The 20805-nt window shown below is 38.2% G+C and overlaps 1 protein-coding gene across 10 annotated transcripts in view; it reads left to right on the top strand.

The window, feature by feature from the left end:
• The window catches only part of CDKAL1 (CDK5 regulatory subunit associated protein 1 like 1), a 651341-nt gene that overhangs the window by 519297 nt on the left and 111239 nt on the right, over positions 1-20805 (top strand). For all 10 annotated transcript variants that reach the window (XM_030881291.2, XM_030881294.2, XM_070046775.1 and 7 more), the window contains one exon: positions 3-65. In XM_030881291.2, coding sequence (XP_030737151.1) covers positions 3-65 — 63 coding nt within the window. The remainder of the gene's footprint in view (positions 1-2; positions 66-20805) is intronic.

Raw genomic sequence — 20805 nt, 5'->3', positions numbered from 1 at the left:
AGAAAAAGCAAAGAACAAAAGATCTCTCTCAAGTATTTCATTCTTACAATCCATATGATCACAAGGTAAGAGAAGAATGTTATTCGTGTTCCTGGGTAGTAGAAGTCCTTCTGAATGTATAGCACACTTTTCACCAGTATATAGTGGTTTTGAACTAGTTACCAATTACATTTATATTTCAGTTTTAATTTTTTAACTCTTTATCTCTTGTAAAGAAAAGAGAAGATCTGTATTTCTGAACTAAAATAATTCTATTTTATGCATATTAAAATCTAGTTACATATCATCACTGAAATCTCAAAGACTGTGAAAAGACAGATTTGGGGGTGTTTTTTGATTGGTGGGTTTTTTCTTTCCAAACAGTGTAGTAGACGAACCTGGCTTTGGAATTGGTAGAGACAGTTGAAATATTATCTGCCAACTGTTGGTTCTCCATTGCTTCTGACAGAAACTTATGTTTCTAAATAAAAATCCTAACAAAAAGCAGTGCCGAGAATCATAACTGAAATATTCACTCCCGAGAGTTTTGCTACACAGGAGACCGAGTAGTGTAATGACCCCTGCATCCCCATCCCATAGTTTCATAGACCCATGTCCAGTCTTGTTTCATTTATACCCACACTCTCCACTTCCTATATTTGAAGAATTCTCAAACATCTCTTCATTTATAAGTATTTCACCATATATTTGTAAAAGATAAGTTCTCTTTAAAAAAAAAAAACATAACTTTTAAAGAAAACGCTCAACACCACATCTTCATGGGGAGGGAATACATTAAAGTATTCTGAGACTTGTACAAAACTTCTATATCATATAAGGTTCCAGTAAATCTGTTAATTCGAGGTGATTTCAGAAGCAAACAAAACATTCGCACAGTTGAAATGCTAATATAAACTTAAATCTTTATCTATGAATCTACAAGGAGACATGTGGTAAGGATTTTTTAACTAGCCAAAATAAGTAGTGTGAAAAGTACTCTCCTCATTTGAGAATACAGAAATGTCTGGATTCAGGAGGAAAAAATTGTGCCAGTTGTTCATAGAAGTTGAAGGAATTTGCATCGCTTCTAGTGTTTCTGTAGTGAACAGTTGACTTAAGCATCAGAAATTTGTCAGAAGAGGTGTTTATATTCCACGTGACCGCGGCGATACACAAGACTAAAAATTTTATCATTTCAAGTTACATTTTTCAAGTTAAATCAGTCACTTTGCAGAATATGGCAATTTGTTTGGAAGCGATCGAGCGAGCCAGGCGTGTCTGACAACGCAGGCGTAAGGTGCAGGCTGATAAGTAGTACAAGAGCAAAAGGAATGAGATCGGCCAGATTTCTGGTGGGGAAGTTGCATTTTTTTTTTTAGACGATGCCACTTAATAAACATAAATGCAACAGTGGCTGAAGTTAACATTTAACAACAGCAACAACAAGAGGCTATGACAAATCAGAGGTTTTGCCTGACTTGTCTAAATTTTGCCCACTTCGAACATTTTTTTAATTCACAGTTAAGGGAAATTCCATTATTCTTTTATTAGAACTCTTAATGGAACTTCGCCATTCACAGCTTCTCCCAGCTTCCTCTTCATATCCTTCGTGGCACTGTATCAAAGTCACCTCAGATGATTTTGGCTTCCCTTGTGAAGACTTCATTCCTCTACAAATTAGTCATCAGGCAGTGAGGAATTGAATATAAAATGCTAGATGGAGTTCCTTTTGATCTTTGCTTTCAGATCGGTAATAAATTACTGTGAAGTAGCTGGACTGCTTGATGAGTGGGTTTTGAAGCCCCAAGGTTCAGCCTGGGGGCGTTCTGTCTTACTCTATACGTGTAGTGCAGGGAAAGGGGAGAGTTTTCCTTCTGGCTTCCGTCCCTTACTGCCTCCTCCGGATTTTCTAAGCTCCAACCAGGCAAGGGTAACCGTGTTACTTTTAACTGTGTCTCTTGTTGGTCAGTTTCCACAAAGACTAGAATCACAGGGATTGAGTCACATGCACTGTTTTCTCAATATTAGAATGTTCCTTTTTTCCCCATAAATAAAATAATAGAAGGTTGTGGTTCGAGTTACTTTGTCATTTTTAATTACCCAATTATGTTCGAACAAATTCGTTCTCTAGGCAGAAAAAACGTTAGTGTAAAACGTTTTGTAAGATGTGGTTAAAGTTGGTTTAAACATCTCATGCTCAATGAGATTTCTGGAGTGATCTTCAGGTTAAATATATACACGTGTCATAAATAAAAGCTTATATAAAGCTTATATAAAATAAAGTATAGGCTGTCTGGGATTTGCTTTAAAAAAGAATCAAAGGAGGAACGTGGGTAGGGCACAGTAAAATAAGGTTGGCCATGTGTTGATGATTATTGAAACTGAATTATTGGTTTGTAGGGGTTCATCATTCTGCTCTGTGTATGTTTTTATATGATTGAAGTTTTCCATAGTAAAAATGATGCAAGAAGTAAACTAAACTCTGGTCTGCTCCCGGGAGCGAATGTTGTGATGTTCTTTTCCTCTCCAGCTAAATCTTTTCAATTGTTCATTTTTCCCTTGATGTAAATTTGTACCAAAGAAGGAATACTCAGCATTTCAGTGGGTTCATTATGCTGGGTAAACTCAGAAATGCAACTCCTGTTCTAGAGTTGGCATAATTTCCTGGGGCTTCATCCCAAATTATAGTGGGTCACTTAAATGATAGCCTTGCCTACAAGAAACTGTTAAAACAGTTGTCATTACAAAGGGGCGTTAGTACCACCGTTTTGTTCTCAGTGAGTCAGTTATATTTGCTCTCCTTTCCTTCCCCCCAACCAAGACTGCTCCTGCCTGACCCCAGACACAGGAAAGTCACCAGGTTAAACAAATTTGTTGTTTGAGTGAAGCCAGGTGCATTTCTTAATCATACTGTAAAGCCATTGTTTAGGTTGTAAATGGTCAGTTTGTTTTCTCTTAGGTGCTGTTGCAAAAAGCAAATAAAGCTTAGGTCAAAATGAGCATTCAAAATTAGTCTTAAGAAAAATACCTGAGTTGTTTTTTTAGACTCTAAGACAAATTTTGCTGGAGACTGGACGAATTTCATTTTGGATTGTTATCTCTGGTCCCATGTCCATTTTTTAAAAAATTGTTTTTGGGCGTTCTCATAATACAAACTTACACAGAAAGGCTTGACCAAACCTAATTCCCACTTATGTATCCTAATAAAAGGGAACATTGGTAAAGGGAATCCAAAGCAGCAGGTAATCTGATTGTATTTTGAACATTATATTCTTTCCTCTGTTATTTTAATAAACACATAATAAACATAGCTTGGAATTTCTGAAAACACATACTAACTACCAGGAAGATTATAGGGATAGAGGTCTTCCACTTCGCAGACAGCCAACCTGGAGTTGAATTTTTCCTTTGGAGAAGTCACAGGTAAGTAGAATAGGCTATAATTAGAACACTTTTATTAAAGGTATGCAAATTAGCATATGCTTTTTATCTTTGGCCTGACGAAAATATTGCCATGCATATAAAAGATGTCTCTCTCTTTCTTATTTCCTTCCTTCCTTACTTCTTTTCTTTCTTGTTAGATTTTATCAGAATTATGTGTTTGGAGAAATCTAGGTTTATTAGCTAAACACAGATGTTTTTTATAATCTGCTATTGTAAAAAGCTACTATAAAATATGAAAATACTTGGAAAGAAAAAAGTACACAGTTCTGTTTAGATCTATAGTGGTTTTTAACATCTGCAAAATTGAATAAGTTCCTATTCCATTAGTCTTTTATTAGAACTCTTAATGGAACTTAAGGGGCAGAGATTATTTAAACAAATAATCTATATGAATTAATATATACTTGACCATTAAAAGTGAGTTTTTAACAGGCTGTCACTGTTATAGTTTCTGTATTTTGTGAAGTAGGCTTCTCATTTTCTTTTAGTGACTGTCGTTTTAATAATTTTCTACATTTGTAAAATGTTCTACATTTCGTACATAAATCAATGGACACGTAGAAACATTATTATATGGCTCCTGTGTTGGTGCAATAAACTTTTCTTTGTCTTTTTGGTGACCAATTTTTTTAAATGATTTTTCTACACACATAGACATGTATCACTTGAACTGTAAACAAACTCACCTGTCCAAAAAAACAGCTGCGTGTGAATACACTTGATAAGTTAGCATGTGAATAGATAAAAAATCACTCACTCCGAGGGATTTTATGTAGCAATCTTAGCCGTCAAAAACACAGCCCAGAACCTGAAAGTAAGCCAGCCTAGGCCCAGACTGTCAAAATCATCTAATTCTCTCTCCCCGCCTCATTACTTCTTCAGTTCTCCATCCACAAACAGTCCAGTTTTTTGGTTTTTTTTAATAGTTCTAACACACATAGATGCCTGGCTTCTCAAACCACAGTCAACCCTAGCAGCAGTTAAAAAGAGGGTAGTTATTGCTTCAAGAAGTCAGAGCTCATTAAGCAGTGGCCGCATACAAAGTGAAGGCAAGGACAAGGCCATAAAAACTCTAAGTCATTAACAGAAGGGCTCTAAAAGTGCAGCTGCCCAAGTCCCCTTCATTTGGACCCAAACACCCCTGTAATACATTTTTGTAGTCCCGGAATAAAATAATTGGACCAAAATTATATCAAGAAACAGATGTTTTGTTTAAAAATAGTAGAGATGTGTATAATCTATTTGTACAAACTATTTTATGAATAAATTTCATTTATCTTGAAAACTCTCTTAGGAACAGCTGGTTCTTAATAAGGTTGGGTAAATGAAGTACGTATTACTATAGAGAGTGGTTTAATAAAAGAGAAATAGTGAAAGAATGGTTGAACATGTATTGGTAATTGGGTTAAGAACAGAAAATATGTGGGAGCATAAAAGATGAGAAGAGTAGAATCAGTCTTACCCCAAATTATTCATTCATATAATTAGACACTGTAAAAATATTAAAGCCTTTGAGAATTATTATAAGATATTTTTATCCTAAAGATTACTCTAGGCATAACTTGAGTGAATACTTGTAAGCAGTGAATCAGTACAATGCATTTTTAACTGAAGTATTAAGTGTACAAAAAAAGTTGATATGTATTTCTCTTATCCACCCTTCTAAGACTACCTTAAGAACTGTCGTGAATACAACCACTTGTGGGAATTCATATCTCCTAGTGCACAGTGAGCTATATAATAAAAAATGTAAAATTATATTTTCTGCGGCTTCATTTGGGCAGAAGCCCAATCTATTTCAGAAGTCTTGGGACAGAAAAAGTCTTCAGTTATACAACCCCCTTTCCTCCCTTAAGAGATTAGTAGTCTCTATGACATCAAGTTTCATAAATACATATATCATACCTTAAGCAAAAGGGACAGTTTCGTTTCAGAAAATCATGTATTGATTTACATTTCTCCATTAATCAAATATATCTAGTGATTTAAGATAAAAGTTACTTTATCCAGCTCTTTATGTTTGAAGAATAATGGCCATTTGACTCCATCCTCAGGCAGCTACAATACTGTCAAACCTTCCTCATCCCCTGTGCTTTGAGTAACGTCATGCCGCAGCAGAGTGCTGTGGGTTGCGCTTTAGAGAGGGAGATGCAGACTTGGATTGTTGCCTGCTGGCCCTGTTGAGCTTTGAGCTATCTGCTGTCTGGAAACAGCAAATTCAGTTTTTAATGGATCCAGCCCTCTACGATAGCCAGATTTTCATGGCACATGCAGAGAAAGAGACAAGTTATTGATTTGGCATGTTTTTGCCATGCTTAAAACAGTTCTCTGCAGCACGTTGGCCAAAGCCATTTGTGCACTTACCTCCATTCCCCATCTCTGGCAAAGACTAAAAAATGTCTAAAAAGTAATTTTCGGGATGTTGCTAAGTATCAGGAGCAATTGGATTAGCTTCTAACCGTTTGAGTTCCCTTATTGTCATGTTAACATGTGTCATACTAAAACCATGCTCGGGTTATGGCCTTGAAACCCAAGGAAGTGAACGCTTCAGTAAATATTAAACCCATTTCATTGGCTCCATGAACTCCACTCTAAAGTCGGTTGAATAACTCAGCCTCAGAATAATGGACATACTGAAAAGCTCTTTTGGTGTAAAATCTGTGCTTCCCTCTCTAGGTGACCATATAATTGTTGCCAAAGAGGCAGATATAGTTCAGCTGCTTCCAGCTTCAGCAATAAGTATCTCTAGCCACGCTTTTGCTTCCTGATGAATGCCAACCTGATCCAAAAGCATTTTCCTCATTTTTAACTTCCCTCAGCTTGTGATTCAAGTTGAGTAACAGGTCATGTTTCCTTGAGCCTAACTTTGACATTGTACCTGTGTATTTTCTTCTTTTCCTTCTAACATGGCATTGTTCTAAAAATCAAACATTATTTTTTTACGTGTTGATTTAATTTACCTTGTTACTGTAAACGCAGGGATAGGTGGTATGGAAGTATGTGTAAATGGCAGAGATTGTGGTGACGTTAAAATGATATATCCAGGGACCCATAGATGTCAGAATTCTGCTCTGGCAGTTACCCTGAGGATTGACGAGGAGACTGGAATCTGATTGGACCATTATTATTATTGTTATATTATCATTATTATTAAACTACTTACAGCACACCCTGTAACTGGTAATATTGTCAAAGCTTTACATATACACATAACTCATTTAATCTGTATACCAACCCAGTAAGTACTGTTATTATCCCCTGTTTTATAGATGAGGAAACTGAGACACAGTTAAGTAACTGCTCAAGGTCACACAGCTAGTAAGTTATAGAGCATTCTAGCTCCAGAGTCCATGCCCATCACCCCTCTGCCATGAGTAGCTGCAAATCTGCTGAGTAAGAGGCTCTGATAACGGTGGGCTGACAAACACAGCTTAAGTTCAAGGTCAGGGTGGGCCTTCTTACCCTGCCTCTTTCCCTCCAACCCCTAAATATAAATAGGCAGACTCTATGTAGAAACAGAGGTAGGAGAAGGAATAAGGAGAGAGAAAGGACAGCAACAGTCCGGGGGAAGAGTGTCAAGGATTCCATTGACTGGCCTCCCTGTAAAGCAGACAGTAAAGCAGCCAAGCTTGTGCTGACCACGGCCACCCTCACCTCCACTCTTCCCCTGTCTGATTCATTCACCATCAGCCTGGGGCAAAGGAAACTTGATTTAAGCTGTACATCAGGGCTGCTATCATCAGACACTAACAGATGACTGCTAAACACTGTCGGGCACACTTTTACTCACAGAGCCCTGTTCACCGTGCTCTCCTTTCAGCTCCCCTCTGTGAGGGTGGGAATGGGGCAAGTTCCAGCCAAAGGATGGGAGTTCTTTAGGGCCAAAGCAGCAGGGGATGTCCAAGCCAGGGAAACAGGGCACGCCAGCCTAAAACCCTAGAGCCCAGAGAAAGGTTGAGGAGAATCAACTGAAGTCCAGTGGAGATGGGAAAATGGCAGCAGGGCAGGTTAGAAACTGGTAGACTGCTGTCCTGTTCCATCTATCAGGACGCCAGCTAGCATTTGCAACTTATCTTATGGGCAGGTGGCGTCATGAGGCAAAAGTCAGAAAGTTCCCCAGGTCCTGACTAAATGTCCTATTTAGTAGCATATTCTCCTCCCTCCACCTTCCCGCCCAGCTACTCCCGGGAAATATCAGCAATAGGGGAAAACAAAGTTCATGATCAAATATTTTGCTAACATTCAGTATAAAAGTACTGATAAAAAATTAATCAAAAGAAAATCTAAAAGGCAAGAGAAGCAAAAATAAACAAGTGGGACTACATGAAACTAAAAAGCTTCTGTACCGCAAGGGAAACTATCAACTAAATGAAAAGGCAACCTAGCAAATGGAAGAAAATATTCTCAAATCATATATCTGGTAAGAGCTTAATATCCAAAATATGTAAAGAATTCATACAACTCAATAGCAAAAAAACCCCACAAACAATCCAATTAAAAAGTGGGCAGAGGATCAGAATAGACATTTTACCAAAGAAGATATACAGATGACCAACAGGCGCCTGAAAAGGTGCTCAGCATCGCTAATCATCAGGGAACTGCAGATCAAAACCGCAGTGAGATATCACCTCACACCTGTCAGAATGGCTGTTATCAAAAAGTCAAGCAATAAGTGTTGGCGAGGATCTGCAGAAAAGGGGACCCTTGTGCGCTATTGCTGGCCACGCCTCTGTGGAAAACAGTATGGCAGTTCCTCAAAAAATTAAAAACAACTACCAAATGATCCAACAATTCCACTTCTGGGTATTTATCCAAAGAAAATAAAAACACTAACTCAACAAGATGTATACACCCCCATTGTTCATTGCAGCATTATTTATGATAGTCAAGACATGGAAACAACCTAAGTGTTCATCGACAGATGAATGGATAAGGAAAATGAGGTGTGTGTATATACACACACACACAATGGAATGTTATTTAGCCATAAAAGGGAGTCTTGCTATTTGCAGCAACATGAATGGACCTTGAGGGTATTATGCTAAGTGAAATAAGTCAGGCACAGAAAGACAAATACCGTATGATCTCACTTAAATGTGGACTCTAAAACAAAACAAAACAAACTTACAGATTAAAAGAAAAAATCAGATTGATGGTTTCCAGAGGCAGGCTGAGACAGGTGGGAGAAATGGGTGAAGGGAGTCAAAAGGTGCAAACTTCCAGTTATAAAATAAGTCGTGGAGATCAATGTACAGCATGGCAGCTATAGTTAATAATATTGTGTATTTGAAAGTCGCCGAGAGAGTAAATCTTAAAAGTTCTCATTAAAAGAAGAAAGTTTTGTATATATGCTGACATGTTAACTGGGCCCATTGTGATCGTTTTGTAGTGTAGACAAATATTGAATCCTTATGTTGTACACCTGAAACTAACATAATGTATTTCAGTTATACCTCAATTTAAAAATAAATAAAAAAGAAAATCTACATAGAAATGGCAGTTACTATATTTTAAATTATTTATCAGGCCTAAAAGTATCTCAGTTTCTACTGTCATTGATTGTATACCTGCCTCTATGAAATTCACTAGCATAAGGGAGAAATCAGCAGAGGAAGGAAGAGGAACTGCATTGCACCGAGAGCCAGAGTGTGTGCATGTACCACTCATCCCCGGGCTGCTTGCCTCTGACTGCTCCAGCAGTCACCCCCATGCTGGCCCTCGAACATCAGTCTTTGCATGCAGTTAAAACATATCACCAGTCTCTTTCCTTCTTGATACGTACCTGCCCCAAACCTTTTTTCTATGTCTCACCACCAGTGGGCGCTACCACTTACCAACCTTTCCCAACAACACACTTAGCTAGCACACCCTCTGCTTGATATGTTAGGCCTGTTGCATGTTGGGTTGCCAGTTAACAAATGAAAATGCAGGACACCCCGTTACATTGAACTTCAGATAAACAGTGAGGGGTTTTTTGGTTTGTTTGTTTTTGTTTTTTAGTATAAGTATGTCCCATGCAATATGTGGGACTTATTTATACTAAAAATTTATTCATTTATCAAAAAAAATTTATTTATCTGAAATTCATATGTAAGTGTGTGTTTTGTTTTTATCTGGCAACCCCAGCTGCATGTACATTACACTTTTCACTTCAGCAAATTGAGATAGATGAAAGGGAAAAGAATATCCAACATGGAATGAAATAAAAAATGATTTTAAAACCTCCGCTGTATATAATGTGAAGGTTATGAGCAAGTTTCTTCCTACTCCTAACACCATCGTTGTATAATGTGCGTGGCCTCCCTGTCAAAGGCTGACACCAATGTCAGACATAGTTTTTCAAACATTCACAATTTTAATTAAGAAGATAAAGCAAGTTACTCATTTAACTTTTGTTCTCTAAAATGTTATGACCATGTTTTATCCTGGGAAACCTGTTTGGAAAATTGCTTGGAAGACACAAAGAGAAGCTAAATTAAAAAGTGCCTGTACCGGGCTTCCCTGGTGGCGCAGTGGTTGACAGTCCGCCTGCCGATGCAGGGGACACGGGTTCGTGCCCCGGTCCAGGAGGATCCCACATTTCGCGGAGCGGGCCCGTGAGCCATGGCCGCTGAGCCTGCACGTCCGGAGCCTGTGAGAGGCCCGCGTACCGCATAAAAAAAAAAAAAAAAAAGTGCCCGTACCTTATTTTCAAGGAAGAATTTTCAACACCCCCCGAAAAAGTACACTTTGTTTCTCAGCAATACATTTTATCGTAAAATATGTTAATGACTTCTTTGTAGCTGAAGTTATTTTTATTGAGATGCACTAAAAAGCATTAATGCCGGTGATGCTTAAAGCAAGTAGTGCAGGCACCCACTAGCGAAATGAGGATGCTATTACTGATTTTTTTCGTCTCTAGCTCTGCTGCTCAGGTTTTCAGATGGTTGAAAATCCTTTGATTGGTGCAGTGTGGGTTGATGCTGTTTGCAGAGTTGGCTCCCCAGGCCTGGCCTCTGTCTTCCTCAGCACATTATTAACAGCGGCTAAAGGCCCCAGTCTTGTACCACTCTCCCATGATCACCAGCCTTCGATACAGATTCTGACTTGCACAATTTCCAGAATTCTCTTGACAAAGAATAGTGAAATGAAAATATTTCCATGGGCCAATAATTCATTCTGTGCAAGGTTAGGAAGACATAATTACAGTTAGCATCTATGATGCTTTTCTAATGTATACATTAACACTCTTCTCTTGAAGTTAGAAAGCTAGAGGCTTTTGGTACCTGGAAGAAAATAAGGTAAACAGCTTTTTTTTAATGATTGTTAATATTTTCCATTATTCAACACTGTACCTTTGGGTGCTCTTCAGATGTCCAGAGGTATTTTAAATGCACGTGTCAAATAAAAATAAAAGTTTTAAAAGCTCGAGTTCTTTATAATTTAGCTCTATCGTTATACGGCACACACATGGGTAAGAAAGGAGAATATTCCACTTTTAATTACTGTGAAGTATAATAATCCAGCATATAATCATACAACAGAAATCTCTCATTCAATTTAGGCCTTTTTTTTTGGAGGGGGGTAATTTTAAAGCTGCTTTTTTGTCTGTATTCCTCACTCTTTATTTCTTATCAGCACTTTCTTTTTCTAATTTAATTTTTTTTTACAGGTTTCTTTTTTTATTGATTAAAATTTAATACATATTAGATGAATAAGTTCACATGATTTTCCTTGACAGTGGCTATTATCCTCATGTTATGTAGGATGCAATGGGCGCATTAACCATGACCTTCTTTACCCGAGAACAAATAACCATACTTAAGAAGCCAAAATTTCTGGCTTTAAAAACATGTATTCTTGTTGTAAAGATAATGGAACATTTTTTTAAACAAACTAAAAAAAGAAATCACTTATAAATCCAGCTCTCCATACCCAGCCCCCAGTACAATAATAGCCTTGGTCTTTTGTCTTCCTCTCCAGATCCTGGTGTCTAGGTCCTGCTCTTTCCCAGTTGTGGTTTATATTCCACTGCTACACAAGCAGTTTTCTAAGTCTGTAGATGGTGGAAGACTCAAGGAGGTTTTTTCTCTACAGCTTTATCAGCACTGATGAAATACTGGCAGGGAGAAGAGATGGGAGCTTCAACTCTTTCTGATTTAATTTTAAACGATGTAGTTAACGTTTTACGTTTGCCTCACTCCCTGTACCTCTGGGGCTGTGTGCTTCCTTTCCATTGTTTTTCACTTTGTCTTTCTCCCTATCCATTCTTTGTGCTCATGTTTCCTTACTATGCCACATACTTTTACATCTCTCCACCCAATTTCTCAGATGGTTTTGCTTTTTACCCTCTAGTATGTTCCTGCTTGGAGTGTATGGGGTGTAATTCTTGGGATCTTCAACCCGGTGGCATATTCTGGAACTTACTTCCTTTCCCCTGGAGACAGTAACACAGAAAATCAACACTGGGTCCGTCCATTCTCCCTTCTCAAACCAGGGAGCTCATGTAATCCCACTGCCCACCTCTTGTACACGTAAAGAAAAGTCTCTCTTGTCCTTTTGAATTCTTACTCATCTTTCATGACCCAGCTTAAGTTCACCTTCTTTGCATCCTTTCTGATGCTCACAGAAAATTGTTGTCGTGCTATCACTATGACATGCATATGTCTGTATTATTTTGAGTTGTCATGCTCTTAGAATTCAGTGCCATTCAACAATCATGAGTTTTTTCCTAAGGGGCAGGCATAAATGCTTATAACCCAATAGGGCAATAGAGGGGTTGGCAGCAAACATTGCATTGTAATTATTTTGCTCTGTTACATATGTATTGTTGATACAACTGTTTTCTCCTGTTACACTGAGGATGTCTACAGGACAAAGATCATATCTCACTTGTCTTCTTTTCCCCTCTCCAGGGGAAGACCCTGAATGGTGGACTAGAATTTAATGTGTTGTATATATGAAGTGTGTTTCGTTCTTCTTTTGCTCTACATACCATAACTGTACAAAGCACTTACCCATTATTATCCCACAGCAAATACAAGGTGAAAACTCAGCCTTTTAATTCCCAGTTTGGTGCTCTGTCCATGTCACTACACAATCGGAATGTTCCAGTAGTAATGACCACAGCTGTGGGAGGATGCGCTAAGTTTGTTCTTGGTTTTTAATTGTAAAATAGGTAATACACGCACTTGAAACCATGCTCAAAGAAAGTGTCCCTCCTAACACTATCCTACAGATCCCTGTTCCCTCCAGAGGCAATCACTGTTTTTGGTTTTGTGTATATGCTTCTAGAGTTGTTTTCTGCATGTAGAAACACATACCTTCCTATGTGTCTTTATGTAGATACATGCCCTTTTTAATTCAGATGCTAACATACTACAAATTCTTCTCTTTTTCACTTTACAGTGTATCTTGGAGATAATTTCAATCAGTACATAAAGAGCTCCTTGTTCCTTTTTTTTTTTAATGGATCTTTATTGGAGTGTAGTTGCTTCACAATACTGTTAGCTTCTGTTGTACAACAGAGCGAATCAGCCATATGCCTACACATGTCCCCATATCCCCTCCCTCTTGAACCTCTCTCCCATCCTCCCTATCCCATCCCTCTAGGTCATCACCAAGCACCGAGCAGATCTCCCTGTGCTATGCTGCTGCTTCCCACCAGCCAACTATTTTACATTCGGTAGTGTATATACATCAATGCTACTCTCACTTCGCCCCAGCTTCGCCCTCCCACCCCATGTCCTCAAGTCCATTTTCTGTGTCTGCCTCTTCATTCCTGCCCTGCAACTAGGTTCGTCAGCACCATTTTTTTTCTTAGATTCCATATATATGCGTTAGCATACGATATTTATGTTTCTCTTTCTGACTTATTTCACTCGGTATGACAGACTCTAGGTCCATCCACCTCACTACAAATAACTCAATTTCGTTTCTTTTCATGACTGAGTAATATTCCATTGTATATATGTGCCACATCTTCTTTATCCATTCATCTGTCAATGGACATTTGGGTTGGTTCCATGTCCTGGCTATTGTAAATAGTGCTTCAGTGAACATTGTGGTACATGACTCTTTCTGAATTACGGTTTTTTCCAGGTATATGCCCAGCAGTGGGATTGCTGGGTCATATGGTAGTTCTATTTTTAGTTTTTTAAGGAACCTCCATATTGTTTTCCATAGTGGTTGGATCAATTTACATTCCCACCAACAGTGCAGGAGGGTTCCCTTTTTACCACACCCTTTCCAGCATTTATTGTTTCTAGATTTTTTGATAATGGCCATTCTGACCAGCATGAGGTGATACCTCATTGTAGTTTCGATTTTCATCTCTCTAATAATTAGTGATGTTGAGCATCTTTTCACGTGCCTCTTGGCCATCTGTGTGTCTTCCTTGGTGAAATGTCTGTTTAGGTCTTCTGCCCATTTTTTTAAGTGGATTGTTTGTTTTTTTGATATTTAGCTCCATGAGCTGTTTGTATATTTTGGAGATTAATCCTTTGTCTGTTGTTTCATTTGCAAATATTTTCTGCCATTCTGAGGATTGTCTTTTTGTCTTGTTTATGGTTTCCTTTGCTGTGCAAAAGCTTTTAAGTTTAATTAAGTACCATTTGTTTATTTTTGTTTTTATTTCTGTTACTCTAGGAGGTGGGTCAAAAAAGATCTTGCTGTGGTTTATGTCAAAGAGTGTTTTTCCTGTATATTCCTCTAAGAGTTTTATAGTGTTTGGTCTTACATTTAATTAAGTCTTTAATCCATTTGGAGTTTATTTTTGTGTATGGTGTTAAGCATTGTTCTAATTGAATTGTTTTACATGTAGCTGTCCAGTTTTCCCAGCACCACTTATTAAAGAGGCTGTCTTTTCTCCATGTTATGTTCTGCCTCCTTTGTCATAAATTAGGTGCCCATATGTGTGGCTTTATCTCTGGGCATTCTATCCTGTACCATTGATCTATATTTCTCTTCTTGTGCCAGTACCATACTGTCTTGATTACTGTAGCTTTTTGGTATAGTTTGAAGTCGGGGAGCCTGATTCCTCCAGCTCCGTTTTTCTTTCTAAAGATTGATTTGCCTATTCAGGGTCTTTCCTGTTTCCATACGAATTGTAAAATTTTTTGTTCTAATTCTGTGAAGAATGCCATTGGTAGTTTGATACGGATTTCATTGAATTTACAGATTGCTTTGGGTAGTATAGTCATTTTCACAATATTGATTCTACCAGTCCAAGAACATGGTATATTTCTCCATCTGTTTATGTCATCTTTGATTTCTTTCATCAGGGTTTTATAGTTTTCTGAGCACAAGTCTTTTGCCTCCTTAGGCAGGATTATTCCTAGGTATTTTATTCTTTTTGTTGCAGTGGTAAATGGGAGTGTTTCCTTAATTTCTCTTTCAGATTTTTCATCATTAGTGTATAGGAATGCAGGAGATCTCTGTGTGTTAGTTTTGTATCCTGCAACCTTACCAAATTCATTGGTTAGTTCCAGTAGTTTTCTTGTGGCATCTTTAGGATTTTCTATGTATAGTATCATGTCATTGGCAAACAGTGACAGTTTTACTTCTTCTTTTCCAATTTCATATTCCTTTTATTTCTTTTTCTTCTCTGATTGCTGTGGCTAGGACTTCCAAAACTATGTTGAATAAGAGTGATGAGAGTGGACATCCTTATCTTGTTCCTGATCTTAGTGGAAATACTTTCAGTTTTTCACCAGAGTATGATACTTGCTGTGTGTTTGTCATATATGACCTTTATTATGTTGAGGTAGGTTCCCTCTATGCCCATTTTCTGCAGAGTTTTTATCATAAATGGTGTTGGATTTTGTCAGAAGCTTTTTCTGCATCTATTGAGATGATCATATGGTTTTTATTTCTTAATTTGTTAATATGGTGTATCACATTGATTGATTTGCATATATTGAAGAATCCTTGCATTCCTGGGGTAAACCCCACTTGATCATGGTGTATGATCCTTTTAATGTGCCGCTGGATTCTGTTTGCTAGTATTTTCTTGACGATTTTCCCATCTATATTAATCAGTGATATTGGCCTGTAATTTTCTTTGTTTGTGACATCTTTGTCTGGTTTTGGTATCAGGGTGATGGTGGCCTCGTAGAATGAGTTTGGGAGTGTTCCTCCCTCTGCTATATTTTAGAAGAGTTTGAGAAAGATAGGGGTTAGCCTTTTTCTAATTGTTTGATAGAATTTGCCTGTGAAGCCATCTGGTTCTGGGCCTTTTTTTTTTTTTTTGCGTTATGTGGGCCTCTCACTGTCGTGGCCCCTCTCGTTGCGGAGCACAGGCTCCGGATATGCTGGCTCAGCAGCCATGGCTTATGGGCCTAGCCGCTATGCGGCATTGTGGGATCTTCCCGGACCGGGGCACGAACCCGTGTCCCCTGCATCGGCAGGTGGACTTTCAACCACTGCGCCACCAGGGAAGCCCTGGGCCTTTTTTTTGTTGGAAGATTTTTAATCACAGTTTTAATTTTGGTGCTTGTGATAGGTCTGTTTATATTTTCTATTTCTTCCTGGTTCCATCTTTGAAGGTTGTGCTTTTCTAAGAATTTGTTCATTTCTTCCAAGTTGTCCATTTTATTGGCATATAGTTGCTTGTAGTAATCTCTCATGATCCTTTGTATTTCTGCAGTGTCAGTTGTTACTTCTCCTTTTTCATTTCTAATTCTATCAATTTGAGTCTTCTCCCTTTTTTTCTTGAGGAGTCTGGCTAATGGTTTATCAATTTTGTTTATCGTCTCAAAGAACCAGATTTTAGTTTTATTGATCTTTGCTATCGTTTCCTTCATTTCTTTTTCATTTATTTCTGCTATGATCTTTATGATTTCTTTCCTTCTGCTAACTTTGGGGGTTTTTTGTACTTCTTTCTCTGATTGCTTTAGGTGTAAGGTTAGGTTGTTTATTTGAGATTTTTCTTGTTTCTTGAGGTAGGATTGTATTGCTATAAACTTCCCTCTTAGAACTGCTTTTGCTGCATCCCATAAGTTTTGGGCCATCATGTTTTCCTTGTCATTTGTTTCTAGATACTTTTTGATTTCCTCTTTGATTTCTTCAGTGATCTCTTGGTTATTTAGTAGCATATTATTTAGCATCCATGTGTTTGTATTTTTTACAGTGTTTTTCCTGTAATTGATATCTAGTCTCGTAGCATTGTGGTCAGAAAAGATACTTGATAATACGATTTTAATTTTCTTAAATTTACCAAGGCTTGATTTGTGACCCAAGATATGATCTATCCTGGAGAATGTTCCATGAGCACTTGAGAAGAAAGTGTATTCTGTTGTTTTTGGTTGGAATGTCCTATAAATATCAATTAATTCCATCTTGTTTAATGTATCAATTAAAGCTTGTGTTTCCTATTTATTTTCATTTTGGATGCTCTGTCCATTGGTGAAAGTGGGGTGTTAACATCCCCTCCTATGATTGTGTTACTGTCGATATCCCCTTTTATGGCTGTTAACATTTGCCTTATGTATTGAGGTGCTCCTATGTTGGGTGCATAAATATTTACAGTTGTTATATCTTCTTCTTGGATTGATCCCTTGATCATTATGTATTGGAGTTCTTTGTCTCTTGTAATAGTCTTTATTTTAAAGTCTATTTTGTCTAATATGAGAATTGTTACTCCAGCTTTCTTTTGATTTCCATTTGCATGGAATATCTTTTTCCATCCCCTCACTTTCAGTCTCTATGTGTCTCTAGGTCTGAAGTGCTTCTCTTGTAGACAGCATATATACAGGTCTTGTTTTTGTATCCATTCAGCCCGTCTGTGCCTTTGGGTTGAAGCATTTAATCCATTTACATTTAAGGTAATTATTGATATGTATGTTCCTATGACCATTTTCTTAATTGTTTTGGGTTTGTGTTTTGTAGATCTTCCTTCTCTTGTGTTTCCTGCCTAGAGAAGTTCCTTTAGCATTTGTTGTAAAGCTGGTTTGGTGGTGCTGATTTCTCTTAACTTTTGCTTGTCTGTAAAGGCTTTAATTTCTCTGTCAAATCCAAATGAGATCCTTGCTGGTTAGAGTAATCTTGGTTGCAGGTTTTTCCCTTTCATGACTTTAAATATGTCCTGCCACTCCCTTCTAGCTGGCAGAGTTTCAGCTGAAGTTCAACTGTTAACCTTATGGGGATTCCCTTGTATGTTATTTGTTGCTTTTCCCTTGCTGCTTTTAATATTTTTTCTTTGTGTTTAATTTTTGATAGTTTGAATAATATGTGTCTTTGCATGTTTCTCCTTAGATTTATCCTGTATGAGACTCTCTGTGCTCTCTGGTCTTGATTGACTATTTCCTTTCCCATGTTAGGAAAGTTTTCATCTATAATCTCTTCAATTATTTTCTCAGTCCGTTTCTTTTTCTCTTCTTCTTCTGAGACCCCTATAATTTGAATGTTGGCGCATTTAATGTTGTCCCAGAGGTCTCTGAGACTGTCCTTAATTCTTTTCATTATTTTTTCTTTATTCTTCTCTTTGGTAGTTATTTCCAGTATTTTATCTTCCAGGTCACTTATCCCTTCTTCTGCCTCAGTTATTCTGCTATTGATTCTTTCTAGACATTTTAAAATTTCATTTATTGTGTTGTTCATCATTGTTTGTTTGCTCTTTCGTTCTTCTAGGTCCTTGTTAAACGTTTCTTGTATTTTCTCCATTCTACTCCCAAGATTTTAGATCATCTTAATATCATTACTCTGAATTATTTTTCAGGTAGACTGCTCGTTTCCTCTTCATTTGTTTGGTCTGGTGGGTTTTTACCTTCTTCATCTGCTGCTTATTTCTCTGTCTTCTCATTTTGCTTAACTTAGTGTGTTTGGGGTCTTCTTTTCACAGGCTGCAAGTTTTGTAGTTCCTGTTGTATTTTGTGTCTGCCCCCAGTGGGTAAGGTTGGTTCAGTGGGTTGTATAGGCTTCTCGTGGAGGGGGCTGGTGCCTGTGTTTTGGTGGATGAGGCTGGTTCTAGTCTTTCTGGTGAGCAGGATAGTGTCCGGTTGTGTGTTTTGGGGTGTCTGTGAACTTAGTATGATTTTAGGCAGCCTCTCTGCTGATGGGTGGGGCTGTGTTCCTGTCTTGCTAATTGTTTGGCATAGGGTGTCCAGTACTGTAGCTTGCTGGTTGTTGAGTGAAGCTGGGTCTTAGTGTGAGATGGAGATCTCTGGGAGAGCTCTCGCTGATTGATATTACGTGGGGCCAGGAGGTCTCTGGTGGTCCAGTGCCCTGAACTCGGCTCTCCTACCTCAGAGGCTCAGGCCTGACACGCAGCCAGGGCACCAGGACACTGTCAGCTCCACGGCATCTGACCCCCAGGAAAGCTGCTCACTGGGCGCACCACCACAGTGGGTATCCGAGTGGCTCGCTAGGAACAGGAAACGATGCCACTGTTTGGCCTCGGGCACCTGAGGGACACCCTGGATGCTCCAGGGGCACCATCCAGGGCAGGTCGAGATGCTCTGTAAATGTTAATTTAAGGGCCGAACATAATTTTTTTCAAGGTCTGATTGTCTGTTCTACTCTTGACTATGTATCTCTTGAAACATCTTCTGTATTCTGTGCATGCACGGAAAATGTATAAGTTTGTATGGACAAGCAGTGGTCCCACTGGATTTCCATATTTCATATTTAAAATGTATCTTTTCTATTCCCAGTTATGTTACATTTATATAAAATTGAGGAGAATGGTTTGGAAGCAGGGTGTGCTTTCTTCTGTGTCTGAGTGAAGAGTGTGCGAGCACCTCTTAAGGGTGTGATGCCTTTTCCACACCAAAGGTTCACAAACCTGATGGCACATTAGAATCAACAGGGGTGCTTTAAAACACACTGATGCTTGGGTCCCACATGTCTGCACAAGTTGTTTGTGTCTGTGTGTGTTGCATTGCTTCCAAATGTTCTAAATGAGCAAATTATGCTAATTGACTTCATTATAAAGTTATGGGTTCCCATCTCAGCTGAGCCCTCAACCTTAATCCTTTTCTTTATCTGCACTCAGCTCTCTTTCGCATTTCTCCTGGCACTTATCCTAAACCTTTATCACTTTTCTTAGTCCTCCTGTCTCACCCCTACCTGTAGCCTGCACGGGCGCGTGCATGCGCGCGCGCGCGCACACACACACACACACACACACACACACAGCCCCCTTATGAATTGGTCACAGAAGACCGAAGTCTACCATTTTGAATTTCAAGTTTTACCCACATTGTACTTAATCTGATAATGTGACATATCCCTAAGGATCCTAATTGACTTATAGGATATTTTATTTAAAGTAATATTGTGAATAACTCAACTCATGCTGACTTAAACAAAGAGACAATTTATATGTATAATTTATTGGCATTCTTAATTGAACTGTCAAGGTAGATTCTTGCATTAAGCAAGGCTTGATTCAGGACTCAAATGGAGTCACCAGTAGCTATCTTTGCTGTGTCACTTGGCAGGGTTTGATATGTCAGCCATTCTCAGACTCATCTCCGTGGAGTTAGTAGAGTAGCTATGGCAGCCCCACTCCTCACACTACCAAATACAAAGGAGAGAGAAGGCCACTGTCCTGGAAAATCCAACCAGAGTTCCATCAACCTGATTGATTTGGGTTGTGTGCACTTCCTTGAGTTGGGCATCAGTGTGTTTATTCAATTAAGCCAGTCAGGGTTCTCACCCCAGGAGCTGTGGGTGCTGTTATTGCCCTCAGACTGTGTTGGCTACAGCATGAGGGATGAAGGGGCAGTGAATTCCCCAAGGAGTGAAAGATGAATGCAGCAAGGGCAAACAACACATGTTCACAGTCATGCACATTATCATAATGTGGTCTGTCTGTAAGGATTTCATCAACATCTGAGCAATGTATATTTAATCTGAAGTGTCATGTGTAGATATAGTAAAATTGCTGGGTCATATTGGACCGTTTTGACTTTCTGATGAAGTGAATGCAAAAACAGAGTTATAATATGTTCTGTTTTTATAAGCAACATAAGAAATCACTCTCTGTCATTGAATTTGTCAGTTTCATATTTTTTTACAAATAGTAAAATTACTCCACTAAATATTAGAAGTATGGTATAACAGAGTCTGAAGAACTGACTTCAAATCAATGTTTGTCACTTGACTTTGGATAAGTTATTTTCTTATCTGTTAGATGCAGGTATAAGTAATACCTGTCTTATTTATCTCACAGTTATTGTGTCAAATGAAATGATATTGTATATGTTAAAGCATATAATAAAAAGGCAGAGTTAATTGTTATTTATTTCACTATCTCATAAGGTTGAGTTTACCTGACCAAAGAAAATATCATTATAATTAAAATGTAATTCTCTTTTACTAACACATTGCCTTCATTACTTAAAACCTGTTTTGTTTTTATTTTTGGCTTTGTATAAAGCCTCAGGGTGGCTTATATAAAAA

This window comes from Globicephala melas, chromosome 11, assembly GCF_963455315.2.
Source record: "Globicephala melas chromosome 11, mGloMel1.2, whole genome shotgun sequence".
NCBI classification, from domain to species: Eukaryota; Metazoa; Chordata; class Mammalia; order Artiodactyla; family Delphinidae; genus Globicephala; species Globicephala melas.
This window is presented reverse-complemented; position numbering and strand designations above follow the sequence as displayed.